General features: G+C 48.4%; 1 protein-coding gene across 1 annotated transcript in view; it reads right to left on the bottom strand.

The window, feature by feature from the left end:
- The window catches only part of Wars (tryptophanyl-tRNA synthetase), a 40,439-nt gene continuing 25,197 nt past the window's right edge, over window positions 1-15,242 (bottom strand). Inside the window, exons 4-10 of the mRNA XM_013015583.1 lie at window positions 15,059-15,178; window positions 14,194-14,376; window positions 11,976-12,076; window positions 8,700-8,812; window positions 8,348-8,521; window positions 2,266-2,406; window positions 1-744 (exon numbers count right to left, since the gene is read on the bottom strand). Of these exons, the coding sequence (XP_012871037.1) occupies window positions 583-744; window positions 2,266-2,406; window positions 8,348-8,521; window positions 8,700-8,812; window positions 11,976-12,076; window positions 14,194-14,376; window positions 15,059-15,178 (994 nt within the window). The 3' untranslated portion in view covers window positions 1-582. The remainder of the gene's footprint in view (window positions 745-2,265; window positions 2,407-8,347; window positions 8,522-8,699; window positions 8,813-11,975; window positions 12,077-14,193; window positions 14,377-15,058; window positions 15,179-15,242) is intronic.

The following is a 15,242-nucleotide window of genomic DNA, read 5'->3' as shown; positions in this document are numbered from 1 at the left end:
TCAATTCTATTTGATTTTATTTTTGGGGGGTGCATGAGATGAAACTCACTGTTTGCTTATTAAGCTTTCTGACATGAATTTTTCACTTTTAAGTTTTACAACAATGACATTTTGGTTCCACGTATGCATATATAGAATACTTTATTAGGGAGCCCAGGCTGGCCTGGAACTCTTGATCTTCTAGTCAGTCTCCTGCTGGGATTATAGACACGAACCACCACATCCGGCTTAGAACACATCTCTCTACAGAGTAGATGTTGGGAGTCTATCTGGAACCTAGGCTGATCCCAGGTAAACAGGCTTTGTGGGCCACAGGGGCTTCAGCCTGGGCTCTTGGTGGGAGAGACTCACAGCTGGGTTTTCTATCTGACCACACAATGCCAGAAGCACCTGATCACCCCCAGCGCTCGCTCACAGTCAGGAAAAACAGACATCATTGGGACAAACAGAATCCATGACACACATGGGCTCATAGACCCAGCCCAGCAATTACTGCGTGACCGAAGCCTACGGGAGTGTGATTCAGTGGGGCTGGGATCACAGAGGAATTACGCATAGTGATATGCAAACAGAAAATAAGTGTTACTGAAAATGGAAGGACAGCGGCCGGGGCGTCATGAACTCTTTCACCATCTCGTCGGTGACCTCCTTGCGCCGGGCCTGGTGCTCAGCGATGAGGGGCTGCAGGACATCTATCAGCGTCTTCTTGAGCTCGCCGGTGAGCATGGCTCCACTGGTGTAATCCTGTTTCAAGGAGTGGGAGGCTGTGAGAGGCCGCTCCATGGCCTTGCCACACCCTCCCCAGACAGTCTGGGCTACTGTCATTGCTTCTGTTCCTTAAATGACATGTTTCATGTCTTTTTTTTTTTTTTTTTGGTCTGGTCGTGGGGCCTGAACGCTGGGCCTGGGCGCTGTCCCTCAGCTCTTCAGCTCAAGGCTAGTGCTCTACCACTTGAGCCATAGAACCACTTCTGGCTTTTTTTTTCCTGCTTATGTGGTGCTGAGGAATCGAACCCAGGGCCTCATGCATGCAAGGCAAGTGTTCTACCACTGAGCCACCTTCCTAGCCTCAATGCCATGTTCTTTAAAATGGTCAGGAGTTGGCTCTGCCCAGTAGCTGTGGCCTGCCCTGGACATAAGGGTCTCAGGGATTTTCCTGCCCAGGCTGGCTTTGAACCATGACCCTCATATCTCAGCTTCCTGAGTAATTAGGATTACAGGCTTGAGCCACCAGCACCCTACTGGAGCTGCAGTTCTTTTTTTGAGACAGGGTTTTACCACGCAGCCCAGGCTGGCCTGGACCTTGTGCTCCACCCACCCCTGCCTCCCAAGTGCTAGAATTACAGTAGCACAACACTGTACCAGCACTGCCATCAGAATTCTATTCGGTTGTAGTCTGTCTGAACTTTTTGCTATTACTGCTTCAAATGCTTCTTATGAGGTTTTTTTTTCTTTTTTTTTTTGGGGGGGGGGGGATAGGTTGTGGCCTTTTCTTATTCCGTGTTATTTCTTATTGTGTACTGTTTAGAAGATTCTAAGCAGGGGAAAGCCTGAGGCGATGGCCCTGAACTGTCTCAGCCTTTGTTCCATTGGCAGGAGGCTGCTCACTATGTGGGTGCTAGAAGCATTTGGCTCAGTCACCAGAGCAAGGCACAGCCAGTGCAACATGAGCTGCGCCAGCTCTGCTGGTGTCTTTAACTTCCATTTCTCGTTTAATGTGTAAGATGAACTCCTACTCAGTTTTTGGTGCCGGTCCTGAGGCTTGAACCCATGGTATTGGGTGCCGTCCCTGAGCTTTTTTGCTTAAGACTAGTGCTCTACCACTTCAGCCACACCTCCACTTCTGGCATTTTGCAGGTTAATTAGAGATAAGAGTCTCATGGACTTTTCTGCCTCGGCTGGCTACAAACCATGGACCTCAGATTTCAGTCTCCTGAGTAGCTAAGGTTATGGGCATGAGGTGCCTTGCTGAAACCTTTTTATTTTGTTAATAAATAGCAGTATATATGTCCTCTTTTGTGAACTATCTCTTCATGGGATTCTTGGCCCATGTTTGAAGAATGTAAGTGCTAGCCTTGAACCCCTGGGCTCAGTCAATTCTCCTGTCTCAGCCTCCTAAGAAGCTGGGGGCACAGGCTCTCACCACCAGCCCAGCTCCTCCTGCTCTTTCACCCTCCTTCAGCTGGATGCCTGGTCTTGAAGGCAGCAACTGAGAAGCTGAGTCAACATGCAAGGCCCAGGGCCAGGCCCAGGATCCCACCTCACCTTTCTGATCTGTTCCAGTTTGTCGTCATCCTCCAGGAAGAAGGTCAGGTACATGAAAGACACATCCACGTCACAATTGCCCCCAAACTGCCTGTGTTCCTCCACGGTGTCTCTTCCTCCGGAAAATGCATGCTTGTTGACCTGTACAGGGCAGAAAGACTCATCAGTCCTGCCTCCTGCACCTGGAGGCCGGTGGCCAGGCATCTCCATGCGGACATCTTAGGTTCAGGGGCAGATGTAGAGGATGCAGTTGGTAGGGGGCCTCAACTGTTTCCTCCACCAGGCCTGGTCTGTCAAACAGCAGCAGGGCTCATGGCATGGTAGTAGGGGCCTGGGAGGAGGGAAGATTGGCTTCCATGCCCCTTAAAGGAGGAGAGGGTTTTTGGTTTTTTTGGTGTATTTGTGTGTGTGTATGTGTGTCAGTCCTGGGTCTTGAACTCAGGGCTTAGACACTGTCTTTGAGGTTTTTGTGCTCAAAGCTAGCACTCTTCCACTTGAGAGATAACTCCACTTCCAGTTTTTTGGTTCTTAAGTAGAGATAAGAGTCTCAGAGACTTTCCTGCCCAGGCTGGCTTGGAACTGTAACACTCAGATCTGAGCCTCCTGACCAGCTAGAATGATAGGCAGACAATTTAAAACCTAACACTGACTGGGCAGAGATTTAAGGAACCATCGGAAACGTTCCTATAATGAACTTCATGAAAAGGGTGAGCCACAGGCACCCTTCAGGAGAGTGTTGAGCAAAGAGAGTGGCTAATCACCCAGCCTCACCACAGTCCTGAGAACATGGCTAGCGAAGGGAGCAGAGCTCAGCCAGTAGGAGGAGGCAGGAAGGGAAGGTCTCTACTTCAATGTTTCTTCAGGGGCTGAAGAAAACTCAGAAACCAACACAGTAGAGCCTGGCAAGGAAGCCACATACCTCTGGTCCTAGCACTCAGGAAGGTGAGCCTAGGAGTTCCAGACCAGCCCATGTCTCAAAACAGACAAAATAAGAAGTAAGAAACCCGAGGCTGATGGCTTACGTCTATAAGCCTAGCTACTCAGGAGCTAAGATCTGAGGATCAATGTGCCAAGCCAGCCGGGGCACACAAATCCAAGAGACTTTTTATCTCTAACCAGCAAAAAGCTAGAGGTAGAGATGTGGCTCAAGTGGTAGAGCTTTGAGTGAAAAAGCTAAGGGACAGTGCCCAGTACTAGCACACACACAAAAAAACCCCAAGCCCAGGAACTAACAAAATGTGTTTTAGGAAACATTGAAGAATGGGTCCTGGGAGAAATTAAGCAAACCTAGTACTTAAAAATATCATCCTGAAAAAAAAATATCATCCTGTTTCTATTTTGTTTTTCAGTGGAGGAAAGGGCAGGTAGTGTTCACACTCGTACATTCTGAGTTACTTGGCAAGTTTTCCAAAAAGCTCCCAGAGTGGATTACTAAGTGACCACCTCCGCTCTTCTTGCCACAGCAGATGAGCGCTAGGGACAAAGTCTTCAGGACTTTGCTGAAGGCCCTGCTCCCTTTCTGGGGTACTACTAACCCATGAGTCAGAGAGAGCTGAAGCTGAGCTGTGGGTAAAGCATGCTGGGTGTGGTGGTGGGTCTGAAAGATGGAAGGCTACAGTGAAAGTTTGCTTCACTATCCTTAAGAACAAAGCTAAGGCAGAGGCTGTAGGTTCAATCCCCAGCAACCCCTAAAAAAGAAATCAGCGCTGGAATGTGAGAAAGGCACCCTGTCAGGGAAGACTGAGGATGTGGTGCAGGCTCTAGGATGCCAAAGGGGGCCAGAGTGTGGCTCAGTGGTAGAGTGCCTGGCTTGCCTAGAATGGTGAGGCCCGAGGATTATTTAGTACCATGAAACAAGGAGCCAGGACCAAAGTCTACAGCATGGTGCCAGGATGTGAGGGAGGCGGCCATGGCTGCACAGCACAGAGTGCCTGCCCCTGGAGCCCCATGCAGCACAGCCATGACAAACATCTTATCCCCATCAACCCTGAGACCCATACTTTGCTTTCTTCCTTACCAGTAAAGTGAGTAAGGCACAGTGTGTCAAGAGCCTGTTATATGTGGAGGGAGTGGTGGCACTCCCTGCCCTCCTGGCTCCTGGTAGAGCTAAAGAGCCATGAGTTGGGCCCCAGTGACTCATACCTATAATCCTAGCTACTAAGGAGGCTGAGATCACAGATGCGGTTCAAAGCCAACCTGGGCAGGAAACTCTGTGAGTTTTTTTTTTTTTGGTTGGTCGTGGGGCTTGAACTCTGGGCCTGGGTGGTGTCCCTCAGCTGTTCAGCTCAAGGCTAGTGTTCTACTACTTGAGCTATAACACTGCTTCCAATTTTCTGGTGGCTTATTGGAGATAAGAGTCTCACAGACTTGGGGCTGGGAAGGTGGCTCAGTGGTAGAGTTCTTGCCCTGAATGCATGAGGCCCTGGGTTCAATTCCTCAGCACCACATAAGCAGATAAAGCTGGAAGTGGCGCTGTGGCTCAAGTGGTAGAGCACTAGGCTTTGAACTGAACAGCTGAGGGACACCACCTAGGCCCAGAGTCTCACGGACGTTTCTGGCTGGGCTGGTTTTGAACTGCAATCCTCAGATCTCAGCTTCCCGAGTAGCTAGAATTACAGGCATGAGCCACTGGCACCCGGATCTGTGAAATTCTTATCTCCAATTAGGCTCTGTGAGATTCTTATCTCCAATTAATTACCAAAAAGCTGGGAATGTTGCTGTGCATCAAAGTGGTAGAGCACTAGTCTTGAGCACAAATGTTTAGGGATGGTGCTGAGGCCCCGAGTTCAAGCCTTAGCACACACGTACACATACACAAAAGCTATGAGTGCTATCTTCCAGGCTCCTGGTGGTGCTAGAGAGCCATGGGTGCTGGTGGGGACTGAGGGCCTGACTCACAGGAAACAGAGGGGAAATGGACTTGGGACAGATGGGTGGAGCAGGCTAGGTGCTGGGATTCAGAATGATGCTAGCAGGAACAAAGATGGTAGATGAGGGAGACACACACCCAAATCAGTGTCTGTGTGCCTAGACAGGGGAGCCAGCCTGGACTCCTGACCCTCTGGGAGAGACAGTCATCACAAGTGAGCAACATATGTTCTGCAGAGGGCTCTGCCTTTAAAACCACTGCCGTGGAAGGCCCAACGTGGCAGCCCAGAAGAGGAGCATTTTAGCTTGCAGTGCACACTGCCTACCTGTCACTTTTCAAACTTAAACTTTAAGCTCATGCAAGCCCTGTCTCCAGGTGGTGAAGCCAGCGTGACTTCCCATTCCCTACACAATGCCTGGCAGCCCAGGTGTCTTTCTGAGAGATGGGAAGCTTTGCCTGAATATTTTGTCTAGTATCGAGTTCCTTAGGCCTGAGGACCCTCCTGAGTGGTAGGAGTGGCTTGTTTCAAGCCCCCTTTTTGTTTTGTGCCAGCACTGGGGCTTGAACTCAAGAGCTCTGCACTCTTTGCTGGTACTCTATTGATGAGCCATATCTCCACTTCTGGCTTCTTGCTGGTTAATTAAGAGATAAGAGTCTCTCGAACTTTTCTGCTTGGGCTGGCTTTGAACCACAATCTTCATATCTAAGTCTCCTAGGCAGCTAGGATTACAGGTGTGAGCCACTGGTACCCATTTTCCAGCCTTTTTGATCCCACCTGAGTTGCTATGAATGAGGTAACTGTTGGGGCACCTACACTGCCTCAGGAAGACCAGGTGATGAGCGTAGAGGTCTGGAAACCCTGCCTCACTCACTACCTAAGGAGGGTTGGGGAGCTGGAGACTAAGGTCTCTAAGTAAAAACTCCTGGAGCTGGGTGCTGTGGTGCATGCCTACAATCCTTGCATTCAGGAGGCTGAGACATGATGATAGCAAATTCCATGCTGGTCTGGGCTTCTTTGGGAGAGACTGTCTTAGAAAAATGTCCAAAACAAAACAACTCCTAGATGTGTGTTGTGTTTCTTTTTTTTTTTTTGGTCAGTCGTGGGGCTTGATCTCTGGGCTTGGGCGCTGTCCCTGCACTCTTCAGCTCAAGGTGAGCGCTCTACCGCTTGAGCCACAGTGCCATTTCCGGTTTTCTAGTGGTTTATTGGAGATAAGAGTCTCACGGACTTTCCTGCCTGGGCTGGCTTTGAACCACGATCCTCAGATCTCAGCCTCCTGAGTAGCTAGGATTACAGGCGTGAGCCACCGGCGCCCGGCTGTGGGTTGTGTTTCTTTGCTACTCTAAACATAAAAGTTCTTGTCCAGAATGCATGGAGCAGGGCTGGGAAGGTGGCTCAGTGGTAGAGTGCTTGCCTCGCATGCATGAGGCTCTGGGCTCGATTCCTCAGCACCACATAAGCAGAAAAAGCCAGAAGTGGCGCTGTAGCTCAAGTGGCAGAATGCTAGCCTTGAGCTGAAGAGCTGAGGGTAAGTGCCCCAGGCTCAGAGTTCAGGCCTGAAGACTGACCAAAATAACCCCCAAAAAACAAAAAACAGAATGCATGGAGTTCGGCCTATGCACTGCTCTGCCCTGGTCACCTCCCCACCTGGCTGTTCTCCACAGCAAGAAGATGAACAGGTTTCCCTGAGTTCAAACCTGAGAAGGGGCTGCAGGAATTCTGGTTCATAGCTGGTTGGTTGGAAATTCCAAGGCTCCTGCTGGTACTAAGCAAATGCTCCTGGGGTATAGATAACTTTACAAAACAATCCAGGCAGTTGTGGCTTGAGTGGTAGATTGCCTGTTAAGCAAGCAAGCTGAGCAGGCTTGAGGCATGGAATTTAAATCCTAGTACCTCAAAACAGGAACAAAAACCTTCTCAAACATATAGCAACTTCTCTGCTGGCAAGTCCCTCTCCCCTCTAGTACTTCCTGCTCTGGAAGGTTCAGCCAAAAGTGAAAGAGAAAGAAAAATCCCCGATTACACCAGCTCCCAAGCCAGGGGAAGAGCAGTGGAGGCCACTTTCTGAAGGTCTGGGTTATAAAAAGCCCCCATTGTCAACCAGAACTTGTTTGGGACTTTCCAGAAGGGCTGGAGATGGGTGGTGACTCTCAGATGGCTCTATTACTTGTCTTAGATGCACCTTCTGCAATCTTCCAAAGCACAAACACATAGTAGGAGCCAAAGGCGACATCAGTAGTTATACAGATTTATGCAACCATTAAGAGTTACGTGTATGCTAGCCGCTCAGCACTTAACCACAGAGCAGGCCCTGAAAAATAATGAAAGAAAAGCTAATCTTTATGTCTAGCTTTCCTAGTGACTTGCAATTATCTACCAAGCGTCTGAGGTACACTCAGCAGGGTGCAGAGACACTGGTGGCTCATGCTGTCCCCAAAAGACAGTTCTCTCTGGAGAACAGAGGCCTGGCCTCAGCAAGGGCTGCTCTTGCCAGACATATGCGCTCTGAGTTTCTGGTGCAAACTAGGCCAAGATGATAATTCCCCTCAGCTTCACAGCAGAGGCAATAGCACCACCAGGTACCAGGAGGAAGAATGAAGAACAGAAAACACAAGCAAGGCACTTTACCAGGTGTCTGGTTCTCAGACACAGAGGCAAATCCTTTCAGTGTTGGTTTTTTTGGGCTGTTACCAGAATTTAAACGCAGGGCCTCATATTCACTGGCCTACTGGCTTATGGTGGGTGTTCTATCACTTGAGCCATGCCTCCAATCCATTTTTGCTAGTTAATTGGAAATGGAGTCTCACAGACTTCTGCCTGTGCTGGCTTTGAACTGTAATCCTCTAGTTCTTAGCCTCCTGAGTAGCGAGGACTATAGGCATGAGGCACCAGAGTGAGAGCTGAGGCGGGCACTGGTGGCATTTCTATTGCCTGAGCACATCGTCATTAATTATGACTAAGGAAATTGCCAGGGCTTTGCTTCCAAAACAAAGCGTTAGTACAAAAGAAAATAAAAACTTCAGATTTTTACCCTAACAAAATGGAGTATTAACAGTGAAATAAATCATCTCTACTACCTCAGGTCTCACATTCATCCACGGTGTGGGAACCTGGCTGCTAGCTGTGGACCAGAGCACTGGTGAATGTGTGTGTGTATAGGTGCACACACGTGTCCACACAGACATCTGCTCCTGTGGGTGAAGACTGCTTACCTTGGTCTTGATCTGCTTGGCAGTGTCAGTGAGGAAGATGGAAGAGTTGGGGTCGCTGGCACTCATCTTGGTCTGGGCACCCTGCAGGGCTGGGAAGAAGGTCGAATGCAGCAGTGCTGGTTTAGGATAGTTGATCCTGGGGGCGACGTCCCTTGTCATCCTAAAGTAAGGGTCCTGTGGGGAGGAGAGCCTTAATGAGGATACTACTGAATCAGGGCCGCTTTGGCCAGTGAGCGGCTCCAGAGGATTTTGGAGGAAACTCTCAGGTTCCCCTCTCCCTCCAGCACTACACCCCTCTCCCTTACTGATGGAGTCCGGCAAAGCTGTTGCCAGCCCCAGTTCTAGTCCAGACCTGGTCAATGGCACAGGGGATGAGGCACTGGATGTCCGCCCGGTCTCGGAAGATCTGGGGGAATGAGTTGCTGAAGGAGGGAGCGGCCTGGACCGCAGGAAAACTGATCTTCCCTGAAAGGAAGGAAAAATGGTTTCACATACAAGGCCACCTGCTGTTCTCAAATAATTAGCCCACTGAAAAGAATGGGCAAGAAAAGGTCTTTCCCTGTTGCAAAAGGAGTATTAGAGAAAAACTGAAAATACAGAAAGGGAGAGAAAAATCAGGTGCCCAGGGCTGGAAATGTGTCTTAGTGGTAGAGTGCTTGCCTAGCATGCATAAAACGCTTGGTTTGATTCCTCAGTACCACATAAACAGAAAAAGCTGAAAATGGCACTGTGGCTCAGTGGCAGAGTGCTAGCTTTGAGCAAAAAACCCTCAGGGACAGTGCCCAGGCCCTGAGTTTAAACTCCAGGACTGGCAAAAAAAAAAAAAGTAAAAAAAAAAAAATAAAATAAAATCAGGAGCCCAGATTTGTACGTGTTTGCTCTCTACATTTCCCTTTATGTACTTTGGCTGCAATAACAACTGGTATTTCTCTGCCCTTTTACTTGGTAATATTTACACACTTGTTTATTTTGGTGGTAGTAGGGTTTGAACTCAGGGCCTTAAACAGGTGGGCCATATTCCAGTCCCCTCCCAAGCTGTCACTAAACAATGTATCAGTTCTGGCTATTGAGCTGTTCTGACTGGGTATTCCAGCTTTTTATTTTTGAGACAGGACTCCATCTGTAGCTTAGGCTTGCTTTGTATTTAGAATCCCCCTGCCTCAGTCTCCCAACGGAGACTATGTCCGATTAGGACACTAACTACAATGATTTTTTTTTGTTGTTCAGGTTCCCCCTCTCCCCCCCTTTTTTTTTTTTGGGTCCGGTCGTGGGGCCTGAACTCTGGGCCTGGGCGCTGTCCCTCAGCTCTTCATCTCAAGGCTAGCGCTCTACCACTGGAGCCACAGCGCCACTTCCGGCTTTTTTCTTTTTGCTTATGTGGTGCTGAGGAATGGAACCCAGGGCCTCATGCATGCAAGGCAAGTGCTCTACCACTGAGCCACCTTCCCAGCCGCTCAGGTTCCTTTTCTTCTTTTTCAAAGCAACAGAGATTAAACCCAGGGTCTTGTGCTTGGTGTATCTGCCACCTGAGCTATACCCCTGTCCTTTTTATTTATTTCATTTTTGAGACAAAAGCTCACTAACTTGGCACTGGCTGACCTCAAATTCTCCCTCCTCCTGCCTGTGCCTCCTGGATAGCTGCAGTTATGGGAGAGCACTGCCATACCCAGCTTGTTTCTGATTTTTCCTCCTGGTGGGACTGGGGTTGAACTCAGGGCTTTGAGGCAGCTAGGCAGAACTTGGGCCCTTGCACTTGCTAGGCCGGTGCTACACCATTTCAGTTGTGCCACCAGTTCTTTTTGCTTTAGCTATTTTGGGTTAGAGTTCCTGTTTATGCCTGGAATGGCCTAGACTTTGATCTATCTGGGCATACCCAGGTATGCACTACCATGCACAGCTATTGGTGGTCAACTGGCCTTGAACTCTAATCCTTTCAAGTTCTGCCTCCTAAGTAGCTGAGATTACAGGTGTGTTTCTGATCCCTTGAAGCCCTTTCGTCTATAAAACTAAGCTCCTCTTGTCTGATCACCTGCACATTCATCCTGTACTGTGAAATGAAATACTGCCTGATTCTAGAGTAAAAAACGAAGTCCTTTAACATCATTAAACTCAATCATTGGGTATTGTTCTCTGACAGTGTTTTGTACCACTTCAGAAGAGACATCTAGTTTCTAGGATTCTCAACTGTGCCAAGACCAGGCAGGAGCTGCCTAGGCCCCCAGCACCAGCGTGGAAGGTTCAGGGCAGTGGTGGCCTTTTCCAGGCTCTCGGTCTAAGGCTCTGCACTCAAGGGCTTCCCGGAGCTCTTTATTCCTCACAGCTCTAGGGAGAAGCTCCTTGTTCAAACGTACAAACGTGTGCGGTCAGGCTCAGATTATGTTGCTTGACAACTTGGCATGCATCGGGCAAGTGACTGAGCCAGGATTCAAACCCAGGTCTCAGGCTTGTCCTCAATGAAGCTCACTGTGATGTGGCCCAACTAGATGCTTTCAAAGACACAGGGTTTATGTTCCAATTGCTAGAATGAATCTGACTGAATCACAGATGAAAAGCAGGAGAGGAGAGAAGGGAAGATCAGAAGGCCCAGTCATAGCTGGGCATGGTGGCTCATAACTCTGATCCTAGTTAGTTGGGACATAGAGTCTGGGAGAATCACAGTTTGAGGCTAGTTTAGACAAAAACATTATCAAGAACCTATCTCAACCAATAAGCTGGGTGTGGTGGTACATACCTGTCACCTCTACTACATGGGAAGTTTAAGATCATGGTCTGAGGCCAGCCTGGGAAAAATCACGAGTCTTATTCAAAAATAATTAAAGCAAAAGTGGCTCAAGTGTTAGAATAACTGCCTAGTAAGCATGAGGACCTGAGTTCAACCCTAGTGTCACAAAGAAGAGAGACAGAGAAAAGGCCCAGACGTAAGTCTCAAGGAAGTAAGAGCCTACAAGCTGTCTTGTATGGAGGGGAATGTAAACTTGTCCACCTAGCAGATGAACACCTCACTCTTCAACACTGTGTACTTCAGTGGGGGCAGAGCCACAGAAGGCAAGTCTGGAAGGAAAGTGAGGAGGGGTGGGAAAGGCTTTGGAGGGCAGCCAGCCAAGGCCTTAGCTCACAGGTAGGGAGAATGAGGGTCTAGGAGGCAAAAACTTGGTAGCTCCAGTAGTGAGCAGCAGAGCTCCCTGCCCTCCACTGAGCCCCAGGGGACAGAGCAGCATCTGCAGGTGGAGAAACTCTACCTCAGCCTTTCCTTCTTTCTCCAAAAACCTTGTATTAAAACTGCCTGAGGCAATCTTTCAACTCACAACTTTAGTTTCAGAAGCCCAGGGAAGTGACTCAACTCTAACTAACCATTTACATTCTGGGGAAAGTCTTCTCTGGGACTCTTATTTAAATAGGTATACTGCAAATGCTAACTTCTCCCAGACAACTCAACTTCTGGGAACAGGTACTTTAAAGACTCAGCTGGGGTGGGACTCAGGGGTAGAGCCCTTACCAAACACTCCTGAGGCCCTGGGTTCTACCTGGGGCAATGACTACCCAGCTCTCTGCTCTGCTCCACAGGGAGCAGCCCAAGCCCATGCTCATCTTGCTGGAGAGGGGTCCCCAGGCAGCAGCTGGCCCTCACCAATGCAGTCGCTGTCCGTGAAGCCGAAAATTCCTTTCACTTGGTTGAAGGTGACGTGCTTCTGAATCTTCACCACATTCTTATAGAAGCCTGGGCTCTGCCTGTAGAGACAAGAAACTCTAGGTAGAGGGTGACCTCTATGAGGACAAGGTAACAGCTATGAAAACCAGATATAGAGCTGGGCACAATGGTGCCAGTCTGTAGCCCCAGCTACTCAGAGGCAGATTGGGAGGACTATGGTTTCAGGTGAGCCTAGGAAAAAAGTTAGCAAGACCCCATCAACAACAAACTAAGTGTGGTGGTATGAACCTGTAATCCTAATCTAAGACAAAAGAAGGAGGATTATGGTCTGAGTCTGAGTCCAGGCAAAAATGTGAGACTCTATTTGAAAAATGACTTCAAGCAAGCACACATGCAAATAAACAAACAAACCACCAAAACCCCAAACCTGGATGGGGATGAGGCATGAGGCCATAGAGGTAGGCACCCACCTATAATCCTAGCTACTCAGGAGGCTGAGATCTGAGGATCACAATTTGAAGCCAGCCTGGGCATGAGACTCTTATCTCAATTAATTGCCAGAAAACTAGAAGTGGAGCTGTGGCTCAAAGTGGTAGAGTGCTAGCCATGAGCAAGAGTTCAGGGTCAGGGCCCAAGCTCTGAGTTCAAGCCCCATGACAAAAAAGGTATGAAGAAGCCACCTGCAGGCAGGTTTTGGCAGCAGCCATATCTGGGGAGCTAACAAGAAAGGCAGACAGTAGCCAACCTGAAAGAGACTTAGGATGAGACTTGAACAGAGCCAGAAGCAGAGGCTGGGGCTGGCATGGAAAGAGCAAAGACCCGCAGGCTCAAGTGCTATGTGGGGCAGCATCCAGAGCAGCAGGGGCAGGAGTCCCCGGGGCTTTGGCAGAGGGCCGGGCGGTGCTCCCACCCCACTCGTGTGTGCCTGGCAGCTGGTGGAGTGCATGGGAGGACAGAAGAGTGTGCTAGGCTTAGATGGTTTCCCGGCCCTACAGGATGGCCACGGTGGCTGACTTTTTTTCCCCCTAGGGCTAGCCTCAACCTGTAATCCTCTTGATTTTAGCCTCCCATGTAGCTGGAATGACAAGTGTGTGCCTCCATACCTGGATCAAGGTCTTATTTTTCTTCCCTTATTTTGGTGATGCTGAGGATTAACTCAGGACTTCAAGCTTGCTATGCCGGCACCCTATTACCACTGAGCCACTTCACCAGCGCTTTTTGTGTTGGTTATCTCCTAGGTAGGGTCTCACTTTATGCTCGGGCCAGCATGAGCTATGATCCTCTCACTTGTACTTCCTAGTGTTGCTGGAGCTGAGCCATTGGTTGAGATACGAGTTTCACAATTCTTTTTGCCTGAGTTGGCTTTGAAGTGCAATTCCCAACCTCTGTCTTCTATATAGGGTTGCAGGCTGCTCACTACGCCTGTTCTAAGTCTTATTTTACTGAAACACTAGTTAGTAATAATTTTGGATGAATCTCAAGATTGGAGCAGCTTAAATTCATAGATGTTTCAGAATGAAATATGTTGAGCATTAAGTGGCTGATTTAAACTAGACTGTGATGGAACTGTGCATATGATGAACCTTTCTTCTGTGAGGAAGTTATGCTGAGTGAAAAGACAGCAGAGATCTATGGACTGCCTGATCCTGGAGAGAAACAATCGGGCAACAGAGATTCCTGAATAGTGGAGGAAGACCATATCAGATACCACCTGGTGGGCTAGGCACACATTTTATATTTCTGCCAGTGTAATGATAAAGGCAGCTGCGTCTGGCGTTACTTAACAGCTTCTCTGCAGGCACTCAGATTTCCACTTTCCAAATTATTGGTAAATAAGACCAATAAACAAGATCTTAATGTTTAAAAGAGGAAGAAAAGTATTTACTCCCATTCTGGACATGTTATATTTCACTGAGGTCCTGACGATACGATGTCTGCATCTATTTTTTTAAAAGGCAGCTGGGGGCTGGGAATGTGGCCTAGTGGTAGAGTGCTTGCCTCGCATGTATGAAGCCCTGGGTTCAATTCCTCAGTACCATGTAAACAGAAAAAGCTGGAAGTGGTGCTGTGGCCCAAGTGGTAGAGTGCTAGCCTTGAACAAATGAAGCTCAGGGACAGTGCCCAGGCCCTGAGTTCAAGCCCTAAGACTGGCAAAAAAACCACAAACAAAAGGCAGCCAGGCATTATTCCTCCTTACCCCATATATTCCAGGTCAGAAAAGATGAAAGTTTTGTTGACATCAAAGCCACAGGCGATGATGTCCTTGGCATTCTCCAGAGTGTAGCTGTATGCCTGGTCCAGCGTCAGGTCCTTCCACAGGTACTTCTCATCATCAGACATCTGGACAACCAAGGGCACATTGAATACATCCTGCAGCCACCTAAGGAACACAAGAGAACATAGCACAGTGAGCCCATGCTGTGGCCATATTGAGCATGTCTTGCAGCCATCTAGAGAACATAGCAAAACAAACGGCATGCTGAGCCATAGTGAACTCGATGCCTTTCGCCATTGTGAACGTGTCCAGTGGCCACCTAAGGAGCACAGGAAGATGGAGGAACATAGACACTTTATCATATGGAAGAATACCACTTTGTGTAAAGATGCAGATCCTACTAACTGCTTGCCTACAAAATCACATGATGTATTTTAATACAACTGACTGGGGATAGTGATAAAATTTACCAGCACATACCAATTATGTGCCAACTGATTCCACAACTTTACTTTAGAGCCTTTCCCTAACTTTCCAAGGTAGGAGCCCTCTTCCCATTGAGCACATGTGACATCAGCCTCAGAGCTATAGTGAGTAGAGGACCACCTGAACAGGCAAGGGAGGGGGAAGGTAGCATGGCTGACGCCAAAACGGTGATCTCCCATCATGCACCACTTTCCTGCAGTGTCTCAGAAACAGAGGCCATAAAGTGTCAGTGTCCTGACATCCTGGCCACTTGGTAAACAGGAAATAGCCTCTTTTGGCCAGCTATGTTCAAAAGATAGCCTGTAAGTACTAATGGTGATTCACTAGCAAATGGACAAAAGTCAAAAGATTCAATACTTACTTTGTGAAAATAAATGGGATGAGATGACCAACATGCATTGCTTCAGAAGAGGGGCCCCTGCCCGTGTACAGATAAAATGGCTTCTTATTTTCATAGGCATCAAGGACTTGATTCATATCCCTAATGGGAAAAAGGAATCAGGAAATACGTATCAAAGTCCTAAAGTTCATTTGGAAATGAAAAA

The sequence above is a fragment of the Dipodomys ordii genome, unplaced genomic scaffold (genome assembly GCF_000151885.1).
Source record: "Dipodomys ordii isolate 6190 unplaced genomic scaffold, Dord_2.0 Scaffold2, whole genome shotgun sequence".
NCBI classification, from domain to species: Eukaryota; Metazoa; Chordata; class Mammalia; order Rodentia; family Heteromyidae; genus Dipodomys; species Dipodomys ordii.
Note: the sequence above shows the minus strand (reverse complement) of the source record. Positions and strands in the feature narration are given on the sequence as shown.